At 46.7% G+C, this 23,654-nt stretch overlaps 2 protein-coding genes across 7 annotated transcripts in view; one reads left to right on the forward strand and one right to left on the reverse strand.

Moving 5' to 3' along the window:
- LOC121933281 (chloride channel protein ClC-Ka-like) overlaps positions 1-23,654 on the forward strand; it is a 46,895-nt gene that overhangs the window by 18,016 nt on the left and 5,225 nt on the right. For 2 of the 5 annotated variants that reach the window (XM_042472768.1, XM_042472767.1), the window contains exons 2-18: positions 5,927-5,996; positions 8,098-8,226; positions 10,819-10,947; positions 12,267-12,406; positions 12,912-12,989; positions 13,157-13,235; positions 13,756-13,881; positions 14,980-15,064; positions 15,642-15,743; positions 17,320-17,404; positions 18,183-18,353; positions 19,477-19,546; positions 20,037-20,147; positions 20,314-20,527; positions 22,611-22,744; positions 23,279-23,409; positions 23,544-23,580. In XM_042472768.1, coding sequence (XP_042328702.1) covers positions 5,927-5,996; positions 8,098-8,226; positions 10,819-10,947; positions 12,267-12,406; positions 12,912-12,989; positions 13,157-13,235; positions 13,756-13,881; positions 14,980-15,064; positions 15,642-15,743; positions 17,320-17,404; positions 18,183-18,353; positions 19,477-19,546; positions 20,037-20,147; positions 20,314-20,527; positions 22,611-22,744; positions 23,279-23,409; positions 23,544-23,580 — 1,891 coding nt within the window. Of the gene's footprint in view, positions 1-5,924; positions 5,997-7,215; positions 7,466-8,097; positions 8,227-10,818; positions 10,948-12,266; positions 12,407-12,911; positions 12,990-13,156; positions 13,236-13,755; positions 13,882-14,979; positions 15,065-15,641; positions 15,744-17,319; positions 17,405-18,182; positions 18,354-19,476; positions 19,547-20,036; positions 20,148-20,313; positions 20,528-22,610; positions 22,745-23,278; positions 23,410-23,543; positions 23,581-23,654 lie in introns of those variants that run through there. The other 3 variants (XM_042472769.1, XM_042472770.1, XM_042472771.1) reach the window with 3 other exon arrangements.
- Positions 1,679-4,700, reverse strand: POP7 (POP7 homolog, ribonuclease P/MRP subunit). Of its 2 annotated transcripts, none has more exons than XM_042472776.1 (2): positions 4,551-4,700; positions 1,679-3,165 (listed from the first exon to the last, which is right to left on the reverse strand). In XM_042472776.1, exon 2 carries the CDS (start codon positions 3,158-3,160, stop codon positions 2,771-2,773), a length of 390 nt encoding a protein of 129 aa, XP_042328710.1. In that variant the 5' UTR covers positions 3,161-3,165; positions 4,551-4,700; the 3' UTR covers positions 1,679-2,770. The 2 variants fall into 2 exon arrangements, with proteins under 2 accessions (XP_042328710.1, XP_042328711.1); XM_042472777.1 differs by lacking the exon at positions 4,551-4,700 and adding an exon at positions 3,585-3,638.

The raw sequence follows: 23,654 nt of genomic DNA on the forward strand, positions 1-23,654 counted from the left end.
CATTTTGAATTTTCATGCTGTCCTCTGGGGTTTTAGCTACTCCTCCTAATTTGGTGTCATCTGCACATTTGATAAGTATGGCAAGAGTTGCTCATTTGCCATTGCCTTCCTGAGGCTGAGAGTGTGTGACTTGCCCAAGGTCATCCAGTGGGTTTCCATGGCTGAGGGGGGATTCGAACCCAGGTCTACCGAGTCTTAGGCTGCATCCACACTGCAGAAATAATCCAGTTTCAATCACTTTCAGTGCCATGGCTCCATCCTATGGATTCCTGGGATTTGTAGTTTGTTGTGGCACCAGAGCTTGTTGACAGGGAAGACTAAATGTCTCACAAAACTACAGTTTCCAGAATTCCATAGCACTGAGCCATGGCATTTAAAGTGGTGCCAAACTGGATTATTTCTGCAGTGTGGATGCAGCCTTAGTCCAACAAACCTCAAGTCACCACACCACGCTGGCCAGGCTAAAATGAATCTGCCTTGCAGAGCAGATGAATAACCCTCTTGATGCCCCAGCAACCATTGGTCAGTGTTTGGTCACTGTGCTAAGGACTCTAACCCCCATCTGCCTGGGCTCAGAGGCCATGCTCACATAACTCTGGCTCATAGAGGCATCTTTCCCTGCACATCCGCTTACATTTCTTCCATATTCTTTGTAGGAAAGGAAAACAACCAATCCACTTTCCCCCTTTTAATGGGTTTTCCTTGTGCGTCTTTTCCGCAGGGCTGGCCTAGAGCAGGCAGGGATGGCCCAAATCCAGCAGCCTTGGCCTAAAGAAAACAAACTCCCCCATTTTGGCTTGCAACGCATTTTTATCTCCCTGATGGATTCAAAACAATGCCAGTTTCTCCGTCTCCCGCACCTCCCCAAAACCCCTTTTCCTGTCATGGCTGCTGCACCAAGGGCTCCATGCACAACCCAGACAAAGACACACATGTCCTCTTGGTGCAGGTTGTCCCATGTGGCTGCGCCTTCTGGAGATGGCTGTCTGGGGCCATGTCACTGCTATTGTTGGGGTTTCGTTCTGTAAAGAAAGGTAACCAGCATTTCCACCAGCTGTTCTGTTATCCCAAAGGCAATGTTTGGTTCTTGGTGTGAAGTAACACACTTCTTTCAAAATGAGGTTACTACTGACCCATATCTTATGCTGGTCAGTAAAATGGGCTACTTGAGGAAGTGGTGGACTCTCTCTCCTTGGAGGTTAGATGGCCTACCTCTCAGGGATGGATTCCTGCATAGCAGCGGGTCATTCTAGATCACTGGTCATCAAACTGTGCTCTTTAACGGATTTTGGACTTCAGCTCCCAGAATCCCAGACTATTGGCCAACTTGGTTGAAGTCCAAAATCTCTTGAAGTCTGGGGATGACTGGTCTAGATGATCCTTGTGGATCCCTTGCAACCCTATGACTATATGACTGGCTCCACATATCGACAAGGCAAGGTGCCAGAATCAGTGGAGGATTGTTTCCAAACCAGACCATAACAGAATTTCCCCAACCTGGTGCCTTTCATATCTGTTGGGGAGACAACTCCCATCGTCCCCATACAGCATGGCCAATTTCCCAACCCCATTCCACTGCCCCAGACAGGCCCATGGCCTCAGACCCCGCTACCCCTTATCCCAAGCCCAGCTTGGCCACTCTCCTGTGAAGATCAAGATACGGGACTCCATCTCTTAATAAAGATGCTTGAAAATGCTTTACTTCTCAGAGATAAGTCAGAAACGACATACAGCCCTGGTACAACACAATGCAGACAAATGCACACAGACACACACACTGAGATATAGTCAACACTTTGTGAAGTCACAGGACTACAAAATTTAACTTCACTCCAAACCACACGAAATAAACCAGGTCTGCCAATCGTGAAAAAGGGAAGGGGAACCCAACTTGGGTAAGATAATTCCCATTTTCATCCCAGGAAAGTCAGCCAGAGTAGCTGAAAGGGCGAGTAAGACTACTTCTCTACTTCTTATCCCACTTCAGTTTCAGGGTGTTGTTTCTTGGGGTACATGGGGACCATAGTCAGCCTCATACCTAGATCACCCTACCCAGCATCCACAGAAAAGGGACAGAGATCTAATTTAGTCAATGGAGAGGGGAAAAAACAAGCCTCAGATTCTGTATTGGGATATTAATGCAACATGTCAACCATTTTTGAACCCCAGGAGAAAGAGTTGTGGGTTTTGTAGTCATTGGTGATCCTGGAAAGCTAGGAGACATCTTTAAAATGGGGGGAAATGCTATGCCCCAGTACAGTGGGTCCTCCACATTCCCTAGGTTTAGTGGGAACCAGACTCCCATGAAAGTGGAAAACACCACTATTTTTTGTACCTGACAAAACACTTCTCTAGGTCCTTCAGTACAACTCTATGATCAACATCTGCCAGAAGGTGGCCACAGAATTGTGCTGGAGGACCTACAAATGCCTAAAGAAGTGTTCTCTCTAGGGATCTCTAGGTCCTCCAGTGTGATTTCTGCAGATGTTGCCCAGAGAGTCAACCTGGCAAACCTAGAGAGTCCTAGAGAAAACATATTAATCAAAACCATGAAGAATCAAATCAGTAAGAGTCAGAGCCACATATGTGGAGGCCCAACTCTACAGCCAGCAGAGCAGAATTGGTGCCGAAGGCCAGGATCCGTTCGCACATCTTGCAAATTCAGTCTGGCAAGATGGAGGCATCTCTGGACCCACAACTGTTTCGGGAAGGCAAGGAGCCTGTGCGGCTCAGGAAGGACCACAAAGAGAGCTCACTGGCGGCCCTCAATTTACTCCGGAGCGATGCGGCAGACCCGGATGTGGATGGCGGAGTTGTTCCTGGTCCTGGCCATTGGCTCGTCACTGTCCCCCTCTGGCTCAGCCACGTCGACCAGCTCCACGGTGGAAGTGTTGGCGGCCAGGCGGAAGGAGCCGCCCCCGGTGGCCTCCAGCTGGAGGGCGATGTTGATGGCACGGTTGATGGCCAGGCCCAGGCCGTGGATGCAGATCTCTGGGCAGCCGGTCCCGGGTGCAAGGAGCTTCTGGCAGCGGCTCAGCTGGGCCTTGAAGTCTGTCTTCATGTTGACGTAGATGTCACTGTGGCGGCGAGGAAGGCGGCGGGGCAGGCGGCGGCGGAGAGCGTACTCTGTCTCTGTCAGAGGGCCTGGCGGGTCGGACATAGTGCCTGGGGGGCAGAAAGCAGAGAAAACAGAGATGATGGGGGGGGGGGGGGTTGGGGGGATCAAGGTACCCACACTGTCTGCCCAGTGCATCCCAGCCAGTGCCCCCATGGCACCATCCACTCCTAAACTAGATGGCAGATGCACCACTCCTCCCTCTTGGGGCACCTCTGTGCCACCTGCTTTTCCTTCCCTGGAGCTCCTGCAGATAAAGTGGTGTCAAACTGCATTATTTCTATAATTTAGTTTTATTTTACTTTTAAATAATCTTTATTGGTGTTCAAAATAAAAAAAACAACTATAGACAGCCACACATTAACATACATACAACCAAACACTACACAAATATACAAGAAAACAAACAACAACAACAACAGAAAGTGAACTAATTGGGAGTTTCTTTTAAATCGAGGATTGTACATACTTTTTAAAGCTGTTAGCGGAATGGGGATGTTTAGGCTGGAGAAGAGGAGGTCAAGGGGTGACATGGTAGCCCTGTTTAAATACTTGAAGGGATGCCATATTGAGGAGGGAGCAAGCTTGTTTTCTGCTGCTCCACAATGGATGGAAGCTGCGGAAAAGAGATTCCAGCTAATATTAGGAAGAACTCCTAAGACTGTTGATTTTGGAAGAGACTCTCTTGGATTTTGGTGGCGTCTCCTTGTTTGGAGGTCTTTAGACAGAGGCTGTCTCAGGGAGTGCTGTGATTGTGAGTTCCTGCAGGGCAGCAGGGGCTTGGACTGGATCAGGGCCCTCTTTGGGGCCTCTTCCAATGCTAAGATTCCTGCAGACCCCCCCCCCCAGTGTCTGCTGCCTTCCTCCCCCAAAAGCAAAACCTGGGGGCTTAAAATCCTGGGGGCTGGAGGATGCCCTCAGGACCCACCCCCTGGGCAGCCCAACACCAGCAGCCCTGGCATCTCTTAGCCCCCACGCTCGATCCTCCCCTCCAAACAAGCTCCACAGGAGAATGCCCCCCACTTTTCTCCCCCACCAAATCCACCCACAGCCCCTTGGGAAGGGCAATACAGACTCCTAATAAACCCCTATTGTGACCCCCCCTGCTCTCTTCCTGCCCCCCCTCTGCGGTGCTCGGCTGCAATCCCCAGGATATTTTAATGCTGATCCCATAATCCCCCAGAGCCAGTTTTGGATGCAGCTACCAGAATCCCCCCATGCAGAGATCAAGTTTGGATGGCAAGTCCCAGAATCCCCCCCAGAAGCCAGTTTTACTGTACTGCGGTTTCCAGAACCCTTGTGTACTGCAGTACCCAGAATCCCCTCTCCCCCAGAGACAGCACAGTCCTTGGGGATTCTGGGCACTACTATGATAATTGTAAAAAGGGGCTTTTCCTCTTGCAATGTTAGCCCCCTGGGGACCCCCTTTTCCCACCTTCTGCCAGCAGCAGGGAGCCCTTCCTTCCCTCTCTTCCAAGGGGAAAAAAGTTGCCTTCAAAAGGGCAGCTGCTCTTGGCTTCAGGCACGCACGCGCCGCGCCGCTTCCGGTTCCGCTTGGAACCTTGAAGCGTGGAGGAAAGCGGAGAATGAGTCGCACGCATGCGCACAGAGTGTCTCCACTATAAATATAGGAATACAGAGTGATGCAACGGATTCTAACTCTCGGGTCGCTTCGGCTGAAAGACAGAGATAGGGAGGCAGAAAATGTAGAAAACATTTTAGGACGCAGTTATGAGAGCACTTCAAATTGTTTCGCACACTGCAATGTTTCTACAGCTATGAGGCCCTAGAGCTCTCTATCAGGTCAGTCTGGATGCCTCACCAAACTACAAATCCCAGGATTCCATAGGCTAGATCATGACAGTTAAAGTGGCATCTAACTGCTTTTATTTCTGCAGTGTGGCAGAAATAGCTTTGGTCTACTTCACTCCATGCATCAGGCCAAATAATCCAGTTTGACACCACTTTTTAATTGGCATGGGTCAATGCTAGATAGCTATGGAATCCTGGGATTTGTAGTTTATTTTGGCTCTAGAGCTCACAGACAGAGAAGGCTAATTGTCTCACAAAGCTACAAATCCCAGCACTCCCAAGAATGGGAAATAGGCCATCTGAGGGCCATCTGCATTTGAAGCACTTTCAGCTCCCTTTTCAAAAAACAGTGGTCCATGCACTTTTCACAAATATAGCATTTATAAATGGTTGTTGTTGTTGTTGCTATTATGCAAAGGGATCTCGCAGCACCTTTGAGACTAATTGTGCAAATGAAGTTGTAGTGTATGATTTCGGAGATTTTGCCAACTTCCTCACATGGCATTATTGTTGTTGTTGTTGTTATCTCTGTTTATCGCACGGTGAAAATGAGAGTTTAATAAACAACCCAGGAAAACTCTGCAATTGATATTAAAATGCCATTAAAATGACACTAACGCAAGTGCCATTATCCCGTGAAGAATCGGGTAAATCCAGTTAATAATTTGCTTCTGTTTCTTGTCTAGTTATTGCCACTTTAATCACGTTTCGTCTCGACGTCGTGTGAAAACCATTTGCATAATCGTGGGTTAATCATGTATTATTCACGGGATAATAGCACTTTGCATGCGGCATCGTGTGAAAACCATTTGCGCATTTGCGGGTTAATCACAAGTAAATCACAATTTATGCTTCCAATTTTCCCCCTTGTGATAAACTGACAATGTGAAAGGGCAGGATGGATGTCCCTTGTTGCCTCTTCTGACTCTATGCTTCTCTCTCTCTCTCTCTCTCTCTCTCTCTATCTGGTCTTTTTTGACCTGTGCCCCGTTCCAAGAGGTGTCCATCCAGCTCCTGTCCTCAAACTGGTTTATGGTTGCTTTCCTGACCTTCCTCTGGAAAGTCCCAGGTGAGACCAGGGCATTCCTTCCACTGTTTTCTGGGGGATGGAGGCGGCCGGAGGGTCAAGGGACACTTTCCATGGAAAAAGAAAGCCTCCTGGCCACGCACCTGGCGCACGCCGGTCTCTCTGGGGAAGCCAGACGTTTCCGCCTGTTGAGCCAAGAGGCTGGAAGGACAAAAGTCAAGGGCTGGGCTGTCTTCTCTGGGCTTCAGGGCAAGGAGAAGCTCAGGGCGAGAGCACTGTCTTGAAAACCGCATGTCGGTTTCGATGTTGGACTACGACTCTGGAGACCAGGTTTGAATCTCAGCTTGACCATGAAACCTATTTGGTGTCCTTGGGCAATAAGTCACACTCTCTCAGCCTCCTCAGGCAATGATGGCAAGCCTCCTCTGAACAAACCTTGCAGAGAAAACCCAATGGCCTTAGGGTTGCCATAAGATGGAAATGACTTGAACACATACAACAACAGCAAATCTGTCTGTCTGTCTATCTATCTATCTATCTATCTATCTATCTCTGTGTTTTCTGGGGGCAGCCCCACTCCAGCAACATCCTTTTGGACTATTGTCTCCATTCCAACGTAGCTTGGAAAACTTCATTTGGTTGGACTATGACTCCCATACGCATCATCATCATCATCAGCAGCAAAAACATCTGCTTTATTATATGGAGCCAAATGTTCCAATATATGGCATATGGGTTGAGTCTCCTTTATCCAAAATGCTTGGGTCCAGAAGCGTTTTGGATTGGGGGGGGGGGGTGTTGGAATCCCTGCATTTGCAATATAGGTCCGTAATGAGATCCCATGGAGATGGGACCCAAGTCTAAACACAACGTTTTCCAGGCACAGGATTCTTTTTCAGAAAGATGCCTATATACCCAAAAGGCACCAGATTCTCATCTGATCTTGTAAGCTAAGCAGGGTCAGCCCTGGTTAGTCCTTGGATGGGAGACCACAAATGAATATCAGGTGCTGTTTGACTCTATTGCAGAAGAAGGAACTGGCAAAACCACCGCTGAGTATCCTTTGCTTAAGAAAACCCTGTAAAATCCATGGGTCACCATAGGTCAACAGGCAGCTTGAAGGCGCGTAGACGCACAGTCTTAATCCTCCTCTTTCTTTCTTTCTTTCTTTCTTTCCATCCGCCTCTGTCCCTCTCTGTCCAGCCAGCCCTTCCCCTGCCTCCTCCTCCTCCTCCTCTTTGCAGGTGGGTCCCCATCTTCTTCCTCCTCTCTGGCTATAAAGAGGAGGAGGAAGCCTTTGGAGCAGCCGGGCTCCTTGTTTGGGACGATGGGCCTCTGGAACTGCAGGAAGCCAGACCCCAAAGGCAGAGACCAGGATCTGGGCCCCCCAAGCCAGACCCCCAAATGTGGGGCAGAGAAACAGCTCCTGGAAGAGGCCTGGGGCAAGGGACCCCAAAAGCCACCGGGGCCACGCTGCCCTTGGGCCCAGAGGTGCCTCGGGGCCTTGAAACGTAAGGTTCGGAAAGCGGGGTCCTGGGGAGACGTGGAAGGGCCTTGTCAGTGGCAGCCCCTTGGATTTGGGAGCCTTTCTTAAGGGGTCCTTCCTTGCTGTGCTGCTTTCTGATAATGGCTTTTGGGAATGGAAGGTTTTTAAAGAAAGGGCTTCTCAGAGGATGCTGTGTTATTTTAATCATACTGTTGTTACTTATATGTTTTAAATGTTAATACTGGTAATAGCTCAATTATATTTTAATGCTGATATTATATATATACGCATAAATATATAAATATATACAAATATATACACACAGAGAGAGGAGGCGCCCTTGGTGTCCATTGGGGTTTGGTTCCAGGACCCCCCCCCCCATGAATACCAAAATCCATGGATGCACAAGCTACATTAAATGCAATATGGTATGATGATGATGATGATGATGATGATGACGACGACGACAGTGGGTCCTTGGTATTGACAGAAGCAAAGCTTGGAAAGCATTTATTCTGATTTTCTTTTGGACTGTAACTCCAGAATATTCTGGTAGCAGCAATCCAAAAAAATGATTTTTCATAGGCTATTTATTACAAGGCTGTGGCTTATGGTGGGTTTGGGGGATGATGGGCCATCTCCTCCATCTCTTTCCAGCTCTGGGCCTCTCCATCCGTTCCCAAACCCTCAAGTTCGGAGAGGACTGGGTCTTCCTCTTCCTCCTTGGCATCTCTATGGCCAGTCTGAGCTTCGGACTAGATGTTGTCACCTCCAAATGCCAACAAGGTGAGCCTCCTTCTCTCCCCCCCTCCCCCCCATCACACCTTTGACTCCATGGACAGAGTCTATGGGGCTTTTGTTTTGCACTGTGAATTATATGCCCTATATGGCCCTTTTGGCCCCTTTCACCACTAAGACCCTACAATTCTCTTTCTTAGTCATGGCATCCTAGACTTTGGATGGACACCCTGACGGTCACTGGCTCTAGCCTCCTTTTGCCACTGCAGGGACCATTGAATGCTAGAGACAGAAGAGACCTCCAAGGGCCATCCATGCTGCCATGCAGGAACTCTCACTCAAAGCCCTCCCTGGGACAGATGGCCCTCCAGCCTCTGTTTAAAACCCCCCAAATAAGGAGACTCCACCAAACTCCAAGGAAGCGCCTTCCACTGTCGAAGATCCCTGACTGTCAGGCAATTCCTCTTAATGTTGAGGTGGATTCTCTTTTCCTGCAGCTTGCACCCATTGCTCCATTGTGTCCTAGTCTCTGGAGCAGCAGAAAACAAGCTTGCTCCCTCCTCAAGATGACATCCTTTCAAATATTTAAACAGGGCTATCATCATATCACCTCTTAGCCTTCTTTTCTCCAGGCTAAACATCCCCAGCGTCTCCCTGAGTCGTTCCTCATAGGGCAAGGTTTCCAGACCTTTCACCATTTTAGTTGCCCTCCTTTGGACACATGGCTCCAGTTTCTCAACGTCCTTTTTGAATTGTGGTGCCCAGAACTGGACACAATATTCCAGGTGGGGCCTGACCAAAGCAGAATACAGTGGCACTATTACTTCTCTTGATCTAGAGACTATACTTTTACTGATGCAGCCTAAAATTGCATTGGCTTTTTAGCTGCTGCGTCACACTGTTGACTCATGTTCAACTTATGGTCTACTAAGACTCCTAGATCCCTTTCACACGTAGAAGTCTCTCATTCAGCCAGGTGTCCCCCATAATCCTATATCCGTGCAGTTTATTTTTCCTCCCTAAGTGCAGTGCCTTACATTTCTCTGTGTTGAATCTTATTTTGTTAGCTTTGGCCCAGCTTTCTAGTCTATTCAGGTCATTTTGAATCTTGATCCTGTCCTCTGGAGTATTAGCTATTCTTCCTAATTTGGTGTCATCTGCACATTTGATAAGTATGCTCCCAATTCTGTCATCCAGGTCATTGATAAAGATGTTAAATAGGATCCATGACTAAATATTGTTTGTTTTTTCATTGCTATTGTTTCCCCCCTTGATCCACGTGGAAAGGCAGGTAAGAAATTATTATTATTCATATCCCAGACAGACAGAATGATAAGAGCTGGGTGTATACTAATTAGCATTGTTTTAAAGACATTTTAATCATGTAAGGTTGTTGTTGTTTTAGACTGTATGTCGCTTGGCAGGTTTTTATTCCTTTTCCTCTTCCTTTGCTATGTAACGCACTTTATAGCACTCTATAAATAAATGATGATGATGATGATGATGATGATGATGATGATGATGATGATAGTAACCACTGTGTTCTGGGTGCAAGACATCCACCAATGAAGCCTCCTCCTGAGCGGCAGGCATCCAGCCTTGCCTTCAGAAACTCCATGGAAAGAGCCTCCTCCATTTTCTGGGGAACCTTTTTCCATCGACTCAAAGGACGGTGAAGGGATGCATTAAATTAAACAAATAAATGCAAAGCTCTCCGTCAAACGGAAAAATAACTAGATAAAGTTTCCAGTGCAAACCAAACATACTTGGAGTTAGACCTGTTTTGGGACCAGGAAAAGGTCTTCAAAGGGATAGCCATGTTAATCTGCTTTAGCGTAACAAGACATAAAATGAACATAAACTTGACACTCTCAAATTTGGGGTTTTCATCCATGGCAAGAACAAATAGATGTTCATAGCTAAGGAAGGGAAGCATATCCCCCATTATTCGTTTCCCAGCTGAAATAGCCAGATGTGAAGAAAAACAGGTCAGCGAGATTTTGTCCCGCGCTCAAACCATTATGCCACACTGCCTCCCCAAAACCATGTCCAAGGAGATTAGCCTTTGCAGAAACACGGTCTAAAACATGGCCACAAAACCCAGAAACCCCACCCAAAACGGAGGCCTTTGGGATGCCTCCTCCGAAGGGCCGCCGTGGCCGAGGTCGACGCAAGGGCGGTTAACAGCAAATCCTTATGGTATAATTTGCTTAATTATATAATTGTATAATTATATAATTATTATATAATTATTTAATTATATATACAATGACATAATTACACAGTTGTATCGTTTTATACTTTACGATTTTTAGATCGCACGCCATTGGTAGGTTTTAATGCTGAATCGGTGAGGTCTGTAAAGTTCCGATGTAAAATTTATGGTGCAATATAAATAAACAACAACAACAGTAATAATAGTGTAGTGGTTAGAGCGTTGGACTAGGACTCTGGGGATCCGGGTTCAAATCCCCTCCACTCAGCCATGGGAACCCACTGTTTGACTTTGTGCAAAGTCACACTCTCTCAGCCTCAGAGGATGGCAATGGCAAACCCCTTCTGAAGAAACTTGCGCATTGAGTCCATAAGACAGTCAGCGAGCCGCTTCGCACCCGTCTCTTTCTTCTACCCCACATCCAGCCAACCTGTGGGTCTATGAGGAGCTGGCGGACCATCGCTCCCTGCAGTACTTCTCCTGGGTCTTCTATCATGCGGCTCTGGCCATGGTCTCAGCGGCTTCGGCCAAATATCTCTCGCCGCAAGCAGCCGGTGAGTGGACCTTCCCTCCATTTTCTGCCCACTTTTTGTGATGTCACATCCCTGGAAGATCTAGGGAGATTGGCAACGCTAGCATGGCATCGTGGTTTGAGCATTGGACTATGACTCTGCAGACCAGGGTTCAAATCCCAGTTTGACCATTAAAACCATTGGGTGGCCTTGGGTGAGTCACACTCTCTCAGCCTCAGAGGAAGGCAATGGCAAACCTCCTCTGGATAAATCTTGGCAAGAAAACCCCAGGGAGGTTCTCATGCGGGGGACAATCGGAAGTATAATTAGCTCAGGATAATCCCGCAATTGCGCTAATGGGTTTCACATGACGTCGTGTTTGAAGCACTATTATCCTGTGATAATCCTGCAATTGCGCTAATTGTGTTTTCACACAACCCTGTGTTCAAAGTGCTATTATCCCATGAATTACCCGTGATAATCCCACAATTACACTAACAGTTTTCACACAACATCATGATCAAAGCCCTATTTTTCCATGATGTTCCTGCAATTGCACTAATGGTTTTCACATGACATCAAGACGAAACGTGATTAAAGAGCCCTTATCCCGTGAATAACCAGGAAAGAACCAGACTTTTCACATGAATGCCTTTTCGCTGCTTATTACCTGGTTATTCCTTGGTTATTCATAGGATAATGGCTCTTAATCTCATTTTAATTGCGTTTTAATGTCAATTGTGCGATTTGCACGGGTTAATCACTGTTTAAACTCCACATTTTCCCCTGGCTGTGTGATAAACTCCCAGGATAGGTTTGCCTTAGGGCTATTGGAAATGACATGAAGCTACACAACTGCATTGAAAATGCAAGAAGTAGATCTGACCCTCTGCTGCGGCCATGATCCATCCAGGCATTATTCTGCGTGACTTCTATCGAAACAAACCAAAGATTAACTTTTGCATATCTCTGGTTTGTTTCAACAGGGTTGTGTGCGCATGTGTGTTGCATGCCTTCAAGTTATTTCCAGCTTATAGTGACCCTGATGCAAGCCTATCATGGGGTTTTCTTGGCAAGATTTATTCAGAAGAGGTTTGCCATCATTGCCATCCTCTGAGGCTGAGAGAGTGTGACTCACCCAAGGTCACTCAGTGGTTTTAATGGCCAAACTGGGATTCGAACCTTGCTCTCCAGAGTCCAACACACGGACCACTGTGCCACGCTGTTTCTTGCAACGTGGTTTGCACACAATTTCCATTTGGATCATGCTTGGATATTGATCCCTATTGAATCCTTGAATCTCCCTTTAACCTTTACCTTTTTCTTTCTTCCTTCCTCCTTCGCTCTCCAAACACACTCAGGCTCTGGCATCCCAGAACTCAAAGTGGCGCTTCGTGGGGTGGTCTTGCACGAATTTTTCACGTTCTGGACCTTCGTGGCCAAGCTGGTGGGGGTGGTTTGCACGCTTGCGGCTGGGAGCACCGTCTTCCTTGGGAAAGTGGTGAGTTGAGAACAGACACATTTCCGAGCATCATGTGTTTGTTTGGGCATGTGCTTGCGTGTGATTACTCACAGTTTTTGCTTTATTTGCAGGATGCTTTGAATGCGCTTTAGTCTCTCTTTAATGCCAGTCGGTCAATAACTTGGTCACCCACTAAAATGGACTAATATTTTGAATAACCCTAGAAACCCTCCTAACTGTCTCTGATTATTTTAATTGATTATTTTAATAATGAGTTTTTATGAGTTTTTTGGGCTCTGTGGCCATGTTCTAGAAGAGTTTATTCTGACGTTTCGCCGGCGTCTGTGGCTTTGGCGTCTTCAGATTATTTTAATTTGTTAAATGTTATTTATTATTCTTATGTAGGGATTGTTATGTATTAAAAATAAATTATTATTGTTATCATCATCGTTATTATTCTTATTATTATTATTCCAGTTAGCCCCAGTGAGATCAACTCCTCCATGTCCATTGCCTTCTTGATCACTCTTCCTTCCGTCCGCAGGGTCCCTTCGTCCACATGGCCACCATTCTGGCCATGCTGCTGGGCAAAGTCATGGTCAAGTTTGCAGGGTCAGCGGAGGTAAGGCTGGACAACCCACTCCTTGCCAAGCCAGGCACCTTCCAGCAGGTGATGCACCTGTTGCACCTTGATGTACTTACCTGGATGGGAACGTGTCCATGCATTCGGTGTCTTTGCAAGGGGTTGCCACATACTGTGTCGTTGCTGGGTTTTTTGCTCCTCTCCAGAACCCCGGGCGCAAATACGAGCTGATGGTCGCGGGGGTCGCTGTGGGGGTCGCCTGCTGTTTTGTGGCTCCGGTTGGAGGTAAGACATGAAAAGACAAATGCGCAAGTTGGGGGAATTGGGGACACTTGGGGGGGACTTGGAAACTTTACCTTATTTTGAACTACATGTCCCAAAATCCCCCAGTAAGCCATACCAGTTAGGAGGTCCTAGGAGCTGTACCCCAAAACATATAGAGCTATTATTTAAAAGAAAGGGTGAAAGAGAAAGAGGAAGGAAAAAGCAAACGCTCTCAATTGTGGAATGGCCTCCGGTCTATTCTGAGAGCGTTTGGGTTTCCTATTTCCCCCTGGACCACAGCTTTTCAAAAATGCAATTTTACAGGGTACAGTATTTTCAAATTTAAATTGGTTTCAAAGCCTGCTTCTAGCACTTCACCCGTAGCATATAAAGTTTGGATTGAAACCTGGAGCGGACGGACACACATGCCATAGACTGGCATGGAGGTTTCCCAGTTTTCCCATTTCTGGATAATTTGGCCTCACTGGGGCAATCTCTGCCTCCCTTTTTCTGCCCCTCTCGTTCTCTCTTTCTGCCCCAGGGGTCTTGTTTGGGGTGGAGGCCACCGGAACCCACTTCGCTGTCCGCGATTATTGGCGCGGTTTCTTCGCCGCCACCTGTGCGGCCCTCACCTTCCGCCTCCTGGCCGTGCTCAACAACACCCCAGGTAAACACTGAACCCCGTTTTGGGAGAAAGGCGAGATATAGGTCTAATAAATACAGTCGAAGCCCCCCCCCCCATTTGTGGATTTGATTATTTGTGGCTCTGATTAATATGTCCTCTCTAGGCTTTTCATGCTCTTTTGTTGATGTCAGGGCAGCATATGGAGATGTTGACCAAGACGGTGAAATTTTGCGCTGCTGCAATTAAGATCTGTGAAAATACGGTTTTAGCAAATGATTAGGTTTTTACTATTTGTAAATTCAGTTATATTTTATGTCTATATTTTATATTCTTTATGAGTTATACAGTCTGCCTTGCCATATGCTTGTATGTATGAATGGGGAGTGCTCCCATGTGCAGCGCAGTGCAGCACAGGTGCGCACCCCATTCATTCTATGGGGCTTGCCATCTACATGACCTCAAATCCGCATATGGCAAGCCCATGCATGATGTGGGCACACTGTATTTACATTTATATTCATATTTTACTGATGTCCATCGATGTATGTATCTTACTGATGTTCACAGTATGTACGTATTGTATGTATTGTATGTATTCGTATGCATTTAGGAATATGGTCATTGACCACAATAAAGCGGTTAATCGAATCTGTTCTCTCTAGGAGTCTCTCGGTCCTCCAGCGCAATTCTGCTGGACGTTAGAAATAAGAGTTTTGCTGGAGAACCTACAAGTTCCTAGAGAAAACACTTCTCTGGGCATTTTCCTCCGGGAAAAGGCGGAATATAAATGAATGATCTTATTCGTAGGTCCTCCATCATGATTCTATGGTCAGCCTCTGGCCGATGTTGACCACAGAGAGCTGCACTGGAGGAGCTGGGGATTTCCAGAGCAGTGTTTTCTTGGGTTAAAAGAATAGTGGGATTTTTATTTGTGGCTTCTCCACATTCACAGCGGTCCTTTGCCTGAACCCCAGCAAACGTGGAGGGACCACTGCCAATGAATGAAGTCCAAGGCAGAGAAGGAGGGGGAAATAAGCGTCTCTTTTGCTTTCTTGGTGGGGTTGTGCCACCTTCCTGGCAAGGCCAATGTTGTGCCAATGCAATTGCTGACTGTGTCCATTGTTTCCCATTGCTTTCCAGAAACAGTGGCTGTCCTTTTCTGGACCAGTTGGCGGGTCGAGTTCCCCTACGATCTTCCGGAGCTGCTCTCCTATGCCATTTTGGGGTGAGCGTCCAGCGGACGGAGAACCAAAGGAAGAGGCTTCCAACCGTCCAGATTCGGCAGGGAAGGTCCCAATTAATCCTCTTCCATCCCACTTGTTTGAGTCCTTTTAAAGTGTCCCGGTTTCTCTTGCCTCCTCCCACTTTCCACTTTTCTCTTTATGACTTTATGGCTGCAAACAGAGGAGGAAAGAAAGTGGATAGTAGCATGTTTCTACATACCTTACACCGCATGATGTTGTAGTTCTTCATTTTTCTTCCTTTGGGAGACAGTTGTAGGCATGTGTCTTTTGTCGAACTTGTTTTTCCATCTAGTAAAAAAGACTTGCTTCTATAGCCATATCCTGCAGAAAGAGAATGAAAGCACTGCAACAACGATTCCCAGACTTTGGTCCTCCAGGTGTTTTGGACTTCAGCCCCCAGAAGCCTCAGGCATCTTGGCCAATGGCCTGGGATCCTGGGAGCCAAAGTCTGAAACACCTGGAAGGCCAGACTTTGGGATGGCTGCACTGCAACGCCATAGAAAGCCTTTGCTGTCCACTGCATTTCCCATAATTCTGTATGTATTTCCATGCTCCCAGAGTGCTCTCCGGCGGACTCTGTTGCATCTTCCTTTTCTGCCATCGGAGCATCCTGATGTTTCTCCAGAGACGGACGAGGGTCAAGCGCATCATGGCCAACAAGTAAGGGGTCCAGCCTGGTTTCCAAAATTGCACAAGAAGGCTCCAACAACAACACCACACACACACACACACATATGCACAAAAAGCCCCACAGATACACAAGAAGTGTTTAAAAACACTTCTGTAGTCTTGAAATTGGCAGCTCATGGAGGAAGAGGGATAGACATGCAGAAAGTTTCCAGAGTATCCCCAGAGCTGAGTAAAGTAACTTTTTGGACTACGTCTCCCAGAATCCCCCAGCCAACAATCCCTTTTTGTGTGCAATATTTTTTTTTTACTTGTTCGTTAATTTTGTTTGCACAATATAGATATATATGCAGTGGGCCCTTGTTATCCACTGGGGTTTGGTTCCAGGACTCCCGTGGATACCAAAATCCATGCATGTTGAAGTCCCATTAAATACAATGAGGTATTATTATTATTATTGTTGTTGTTGTTATTGTTATTATTGCAATGGGCCCTTGGCATCTTCTGGGGTTTGGTTCCAGGACCCCCCCTTGGGTACCAAAATCTATGGATGCTCAAATCCCATTAAATATAATGGCATAGTAAAATGGTATCCCTTGTATAAAATGGCAAAATCAAGGTTTGCCTATGGGCATTTTAATAATAATAATAATAATAATAATAATAATAATAATAATAATAATAATGTATTTATATTCTGCCTTTTTCCAGGGGAATCAAGGTGGATTACAACAGAAGTATAAACAATAAAATACCATAAAAATGCAAATTCCCGCAAAATCAGTCCCACACCCCAACCCTCCCCCCAAACATAACACAAAAGACGAAGAGAAAAGAAACTGAACAATAAATGGATTAAGACTAAATTAAATTAAAAATTTCAAATACAATTTTGCTAAAAATTTCAGGGAGATTTGAGTATGATATTTAAGCATTTTCAATCAGTAGATGCTTGAATTGGTGGATTAAAAAATCTGTGGATAAGGAGGGCTAAGTGTATTTTTACTTGCTAATATATATGTAAGTGTGTGTGTGTGTGTGTGCGCGTGTGTGTATAAAATGTACTTGCATATATATATATATATATATATATATCCACTTATTTGCAGAGGAGAAGAGATTTAAGCACAGCTCGCATCGATACTCCACCTTCTGCCCCACAAAATTGCACTGTTTTAGTATTAGTGTATTTTGTGCAAAAGGCACACATTTTTGGCTCCTTAAACAATGTGTGATTTTTCTTGTGTGCTTTAAAGTCTTTCCCAACTTATGCCAACCTTATCACTGTGTTTTCTTGGCAAGGTTTGTTCAGAGGTTTTTTTGCCTTTGCCTTCCTCTGAGGCTGAGAGAATGTGACAGTGGATTTCTATGGCCGAGTGGGAATTCGAACTCAGGTCTCCATAGTCATAGTTCAATACCCCTCTCTGGTTCTGAGTGCAGTTTCTACACAATTGAATTTTCCTGGACGAATTCCCAAAGTACATGGAAACTGCCCAGAAACCTTTCTATCCCTGCGGAGCAAAAGGAAAGACAATTCTTGCAATGGGATTTAGGTCCCTAATATCAACACATCCCACCCAAAACGTACAATTATCTTTTCCATCTGCAGCAAAATCTTGCATGCTGGTTTTATCTCTCTCCTCCTGGCAAGCATCACTTTCCCACATGGATCGGGGCAGTATATCGGCTCGAGGGTAAGCGTGTAAATCCGTGTGCAAATCAGAGTGAGCATCCCCTCTTCAGCTAATATTAGAAACCCCAAAGGGTCATCTCTGCAGAAGCTGGAGCATGAAAGGTTTGGGTCACAGAAAAGGAAGGAGTTATTGGAACAATGTGCAAAGATAAACCTGTGGATCTCACTGCCACAAGATAAGAGATTGTGCTGCATGCCTTTGGGTCGTTTGTGATTCATGGCAGCCCTAAGGAAAAGCTATCAAGGGGTATTCTTGGCATGATTTGGTCAAGGGTGGTGTGCCTCCATGGCCTCTTTTTGAAGCTGAGAGAGTGTGACTTACCTGAGGTTTCCCAATAGGTTTCCATGGCCGAGCCAGGATTCGAACCCTGATCTGGAGTCCTGGTCTAGCACACAAACCTCTACCTCACATTGGGGCTTGCATCTACACTGTAGAAGTAAAGCAGTTTCCTGTGGAATCCTGGGATTTGTGGTTGGGTGAGGCGTCTACACTCTTTGGCAGAGAAGGCTAAGGACCTTGTAAAACTCCAAATCCCAGGCTTTCTGTAGGACAGAATGCACCTAAAGTGCATTATTCCTACAGCTTAGCAATATTAATTGCTGTGTGGCTCTCCCAAGAGTTCCATCATGGCCAAGCGGGAATTGAACCCAGGTCTCCAGAGTTGTAGTCCAATACTGGAACCACTGCACTGGTTCTCAGAATACAAGCACCGTAAACTCATCCATCTGTCTTTCTCTTTGCCTCCTCCTGTGACTCCATCCCCCATCATCCCCTCCAGCTGTCTATGAAGGAGCTGCTGGAGACCTTCTTCAGCAACGTCAGCTGGGGTCTTGAAGAGGCCAACAGCACCCATCGTCCCCACTACTCCGCTGACCCTGGTGACTACTTTGGGTGGGCCCATCCGGACCTCTCCTCCCTGGAGGTGCTCTCCTTCTTCCTCCTTGCCAAGGTGCGTCTTGGGTTGCAGAAAAGGAGGACAGACGGACGGACGGGGCAGTGGGTCTCCCTGGGTGCCAAAAGCAGGGATTGTGGCCACGGGCAGAGAAGGGGCTGGCATGCTTTCTAACATTTCATGGGTGAAAAGCAGGACACGCGTGGTCAAGCGACAACAGAGAGTGGTCAACGTAAATTAATGAAGAATGCACAAACTGGGAGAAGCTGCAGCAGTTTGCTTTTGCCTGAACTGACTGGGAAGGACACCGTTCTCTTTCTTTTTCTCCCAGCTGAATTGCTGCTCCTCCTAGTTTGGTGTCATCTGCAAATTTGATAAGCATACATTCTATTCCTTCATCTAAGTCATTGAGAAAGACGTTGAATAGCCCTGGGCCCAGGACAGAGCCCCACTGGACACTTCTCTCCAGGAGGAAGAAGTGGAGCCAGTGCTGAGTGTTCGGCCGGTCAACCAATTACAAGTCCATTTAACAGTTGCTTTCTCTAGCCCACATTTTACAAGCTGGTTTGCAAGAATGTCAAGGAGAACCTTTAGATCCTTTGTGACATGCCCCTAAATTTTACCCTCGACTTAGACATGGCTTATATCAAAATCCATAATTTTGGCCCCAAAACAGGCCCCCGACTCATACCTTAGGATGACTTCTAGGAGTTTATCACACGGGACGGATCTCGTGCAGAAACAGAATTTAAACTGGAAAAATTGATTTTCAGACAAGGTCAAGAGTTAACCTGAACAGAAAGTGGACAAAACCCACAAAAGCGGTGTGATTTTCACACGACGTAAGGGTCAATGAGCATTAAGTGTGACATTAACCCGAACTGAAAGTAGGCAAAACCCGTTCCTTATTACTTTCAAAAAGAAAACATTGATATTTTGTAAGAGAATGGAAAATTAAAAAGTAATAATAAGAAAAAAAAAAGGTTTTGGAATATTTTGGGTTTCTGGATAAGGGAGATTTCCCTGATATTTCATTGGAATCTTTGTTTTGTGTGTCTCCTTGAGTCCCATATTGGGAGAAAGAGGGACTACAAAATAATACAAGAGAAAACATGGAGTCAAGGAGGGGTCCTATGCCCCTTCATGCCCCCCGCAATCCACTCTTTTCCTTTCTCCGCAGTTCTTCATGGTCCTCCTGGCCACCAGCATGGTCATCCCAGCCGGATATTTCCTCCCCGTCTTCGTCTACGGTAAGAAACCCAGTCCTGCTTTACCGCTGGCTGGACTCCATAAATTGTGATCTGCCCACAGAGCTTATGATATAGGTATTTTAATAACAAATAATAACAAGATTCTGAGTTTGCAAGACCATTTGTACAAGACTGTCACTCTCGGGGTCAAAGCCAAGTTGACCACGCGTAAGGTCTGACCTCTGGACCAGATTCAGGCCATTGGACATGGCTACTCTGGACCACTGGGCATCACCAGCCTGCTAGGAAAGGTATCTGCAGTGGTCCCTCCACATTCCCCAGGGTTCAGGGTGAAAGACCCCGTGAATGTGGGGAAACCGCAAATAAAAAACCACTAAGGACACCTCTCTAGGAATCTCCAGGTCCTCCAGTGCCACTCTATGGTCAACATCTGCCAGAAGTTGATCATAGAATCAAATAATCAAATCTGCAAAAGTCAAAGCTGCAAATGGGGAGGGCCAACTGTATATGGATTTTTCTTCTGCCACAGGTGCTGCCTTGGGCCGTCTGTATGGAGAAGTCATGGCCAAAATCTTCCCAGATGGCATTGTCTCTGAAGGAATCCACATGCGCATCACGCCTGCTGGGTATGCGCTGGCAGGTAGGACCTTGGCAAGGAAAAAAGCCTCATATTAGTTTTGCTTGGACGACAGTTCCCCCAGCCAGGGGATTCTGGGAAATTTAAGTCCAAGTAGGTGAATAGTTTTCTAAGCTCAATGCCAGCAACAACATGCACTGACAAAACTGACCCATGGCCTTCGCTGTAGGTGCAGCGGCTTACTCCGGGGCGGTGACCCAGACCATTTCGACAGCCTTGCTGACCTTCGAACTGACCGGTCAGATGTCCCACATTCTGCCAGTCCTGGTAGCTGTCTTGGTGTCCAACGCCATCAGCCAACGCTTGCAGCCATCCTTCTTCGAGGGCATCATTATCGCCAAGAAGCTGCCCTTCCTGCCCAAACTCTCTGTGGGCAAGAGCCAGTGAGTCAAGCCCCCCATCTATTCTTTTTACCTGAGAGAAGACCTCTAGGGATCTTCAGGTCCTCCAGCACAACTCTCTGGTCAACATCAGCCAGAGGTTGACCATAGAATCACGCTGGAGGACCTACAAATGCCTAGAGAAGTGTTTTCTGTAGGAACTTCTAGGTTCTCCAGCACAACTCTATGGTCAATGTCCAGCAGAATTGCGCTGGAGGACCTAGGGATTCCTAGAGAGAACATCTTGATCAATAGACAAGCAGCATCATAAGTTAAAACTCACATCAACTTAAAAGGACAAACAAGATATACACATATTAAAACAATCCACCTTTGAAATCCATCATTCAAAATTCACAATTTAAAAATCATCTGGATAAGCCTGGTATAACCTCTCTTTGGAGTATATCACATGAAGGCTTCCGGGCAGACTATGGAGTTGAGACTGCCATGGTTGCCTTAGTCGATGATCTCCATCTGGGCATGGACAGGGGTAGCGTGTTCCTGTTAGTGCTCTTAGACATCTCAGCGGCTTTCGATACCATTGACCATGGTATCCTTCTGGAACGCCTGAAGGAGTTAGGCATCAGGGGCACTGCGCTCCAGTGGTTCCGTTCCTACCTCTTGAGTAGATTCCAGATGGTGCAGCTGGGGGATGTGTGCTCCAATAAGAGGGAACTTACATCTGGTGTCCCTCAAGGAGCTATTCTGTCCCCCATGCTATTCAACATTTACATGAAACCGCTGGGAGAGATCATCCGGAGACATGGGGCGCGGTGTTATCAGTACGCTGATGACACCCAAATCTGCTTCTCTGTGTCTCCGACTGGTGCAGTAACTAGGGATGGCATCTCTTCTCTAAATGCCTGCTTGGAGTCAGTAATGGGCTGGATGAGGGAAAACAAACTCAGTGTGAATCCAGGGAAAACGGAAGTACTGGCGATAGGTTCCTCGGTTCCGGGTGGTGAGATCTGTCACCCAGTCCTGAATGGGGTCACACTCTCTTTGAAAGACTCGGTGCGTAGCTTGGGAGTGCTGTGTCCCTACCTGGACCGTAGGGACCTTGAAACTGTTGTACATGCTCTGGTAACCTCTCGACTGGATTTCTGCAACACGCTCTACATGGGGCAAACCTTGTACCAAACCCGGAAGCTACAGTTGGTGCAGAATATGGCAGCAAGATTGGTCGCTGGTAGCTCCAGGCCTGACCATATAACACCTATTTTGAAAGATCTTCATTGGCTGCCTATTCACTTCCGGGCTCAATACAAGGTGTTGGTTTTGACCTATAAAGCCTTAGATGGCTTGGGCCCAGGGTACTTGGAGGACCATCTCTCCCCATACAATCCGCCCCGCACACTCAAAACAACAGGGATGAAACTGTTGGAGGTCCCTAAAGACACGCCATGTGAAGACCTCACAGAGGGCTTTTTCTATCGCTGCCCCCAAACTTTGGAACAATCTCCCTGTCGAGCTCCGTTCCACCGCGTCCTTAGTTCTTTTCAAAAAGAACTTGAAAACATATTTATTTCTGCAAGCCTTTCCACCATAATCATTTTATTCTTTGCCCCTCTACCAACGACCCTGGATTGTGTACCTGCCCTGCCCTTGTATTTCTACTTGATTGTTGTTCTTTTTTAATGCTGTTTTTAACTTTTTATCGATATGCTTTTATCTGTATTGTAAGCCGCCTTGATCAAAATATTGGAAAGGCGGGATATAAATAAAATTTATTATTATGATTATTAAGGCGAATGAGACTTTATCCCATGAATAGTCCAGAAAAATCACGTAATTACATGAAACGCTTTCACGCGACGTTGCACAAAACCCACCATGAAAGTGGTCATAAAGAAGTGCGTGTTTTTACTTTTGGGTTTTCAGCAACAATGCATTTCCAATATCACTTTGCACGTGATAATCATGTGCGCAATGACTCGCCATTTCTGCTTTATTGGATGGGTGCTTTAAATGTACTTTAATCTCTCTTTTAATGCCGAAATCAGCCCTAGTGTGATAAGCTCCTTTCATGGGGTCTCCATAAGTTGAAGTTGTCTTGATGGCAATGGGCCTCTTTGGCTTCCAGGGGCCACAATCTCTACGCCGAGGACTTTATGGTGACTGACCTCCAATACCTCTCCTGGGAAAGCAAATACAAAGACCTCCGGAGGCTACTTAAAACCTCCAGCCTCAAGCAGTTCCCGCTGGTGGATTCCCAAGGTAACCATCCTTTGCTGGCAAACCCTGGACCCTGGGGCCCTTGGAGAAGTTACTTTTTGGGAGCATAGCTCCCAAACTCCCCAGACAATGCATCCACTGCCCATGGAGCCTTGCCACCAATGCATGGTTCAAGCTCCAGGAAAATAAACTTTCTGATGGTGCAGAGTTGCTCAGCTGTGGAATATGGACTACCTTGGAGGGTTGGTGGAGTCTCTTTCGTTGGAGGTTTTGGCTGGATGACCATTGGTCACAGGGAGGGCTTGGATTGTGTCTTCATGCATGGCAAGGGGTTGGACTGGATGGCCTTTGGGGTCTCTTCCGACTCTAGAATTATTTGTATTCCTGCATGGAAGAAGCGAGTTGGACAGGATGACCCCTTCCAACCCTAGGATTCTAACTGGACTCCAGTGGTTGTAGCCTCTTGTCATGCCGTTCTAGATGGAAAATAGTAACTTCTCCAAGAGCTGCTCTGCTGGTAGCCCTTGGTGGGAAGGTGTCCCACCCTCTAAATCCTAACCCAGCTCTCCTCCTCAGAGTCTCGCATCCTTTTGGGGTCCATCAAGAGGAAGCATCTCTCCAGGCTTCTCTCGGAGCAGCTCAGCTCAGAGAAGAGGTTCCAGCATCTGCTCCACCAGTCGGAGGAAACAGCCAAAAAGAAGGAAGGCGTGAGTCCTCTGACCCCACTGACCCCACTGACCCTCACTGAGTCCCTCCCTTGTTGGCTGGACCCTCTGAAGAGCGGATTCAGCCCTGAGTCCCAGCTGCCTTGAAGGAGTATTTCTCATCTTCTCTCTTGCAGGAAACAGGCCCCAATGAAGGGAGAGGAGATACATCAGGTGAGGACAGAGGGGTTTGCATCCATTGGTCGAACCAATCCACAGCTTGGAAATATTTGTTAAAAATAACTAAT

The sequence above is a fragment of the Sceloporus undulatus genome, chromosome 6 (assembly GCF_019175285.1).
Source record: "Sceloporus undulatus isolate JIND9_A2432 ecotype Alabama chromosome 6, SceUnd_v1.1, whole genome shotgun sequence".
Lineage (NCBI taxonomy): Eukaryota > Metazoa > Chordata > Lepidosauria > Squamata > Phrynosomatidae > Sceloporus > Sceloporus undulatus.

What these genes read in the sequence shown, in the direction of transcription:
- POP7 (XM_042472776.1), bottom strand. Translation starts at nt 3,160, where the DNA reads ATGTCCGACCCGCCAGGCCCTCTGACAGAGACAGAGTACGCTCTCCGC.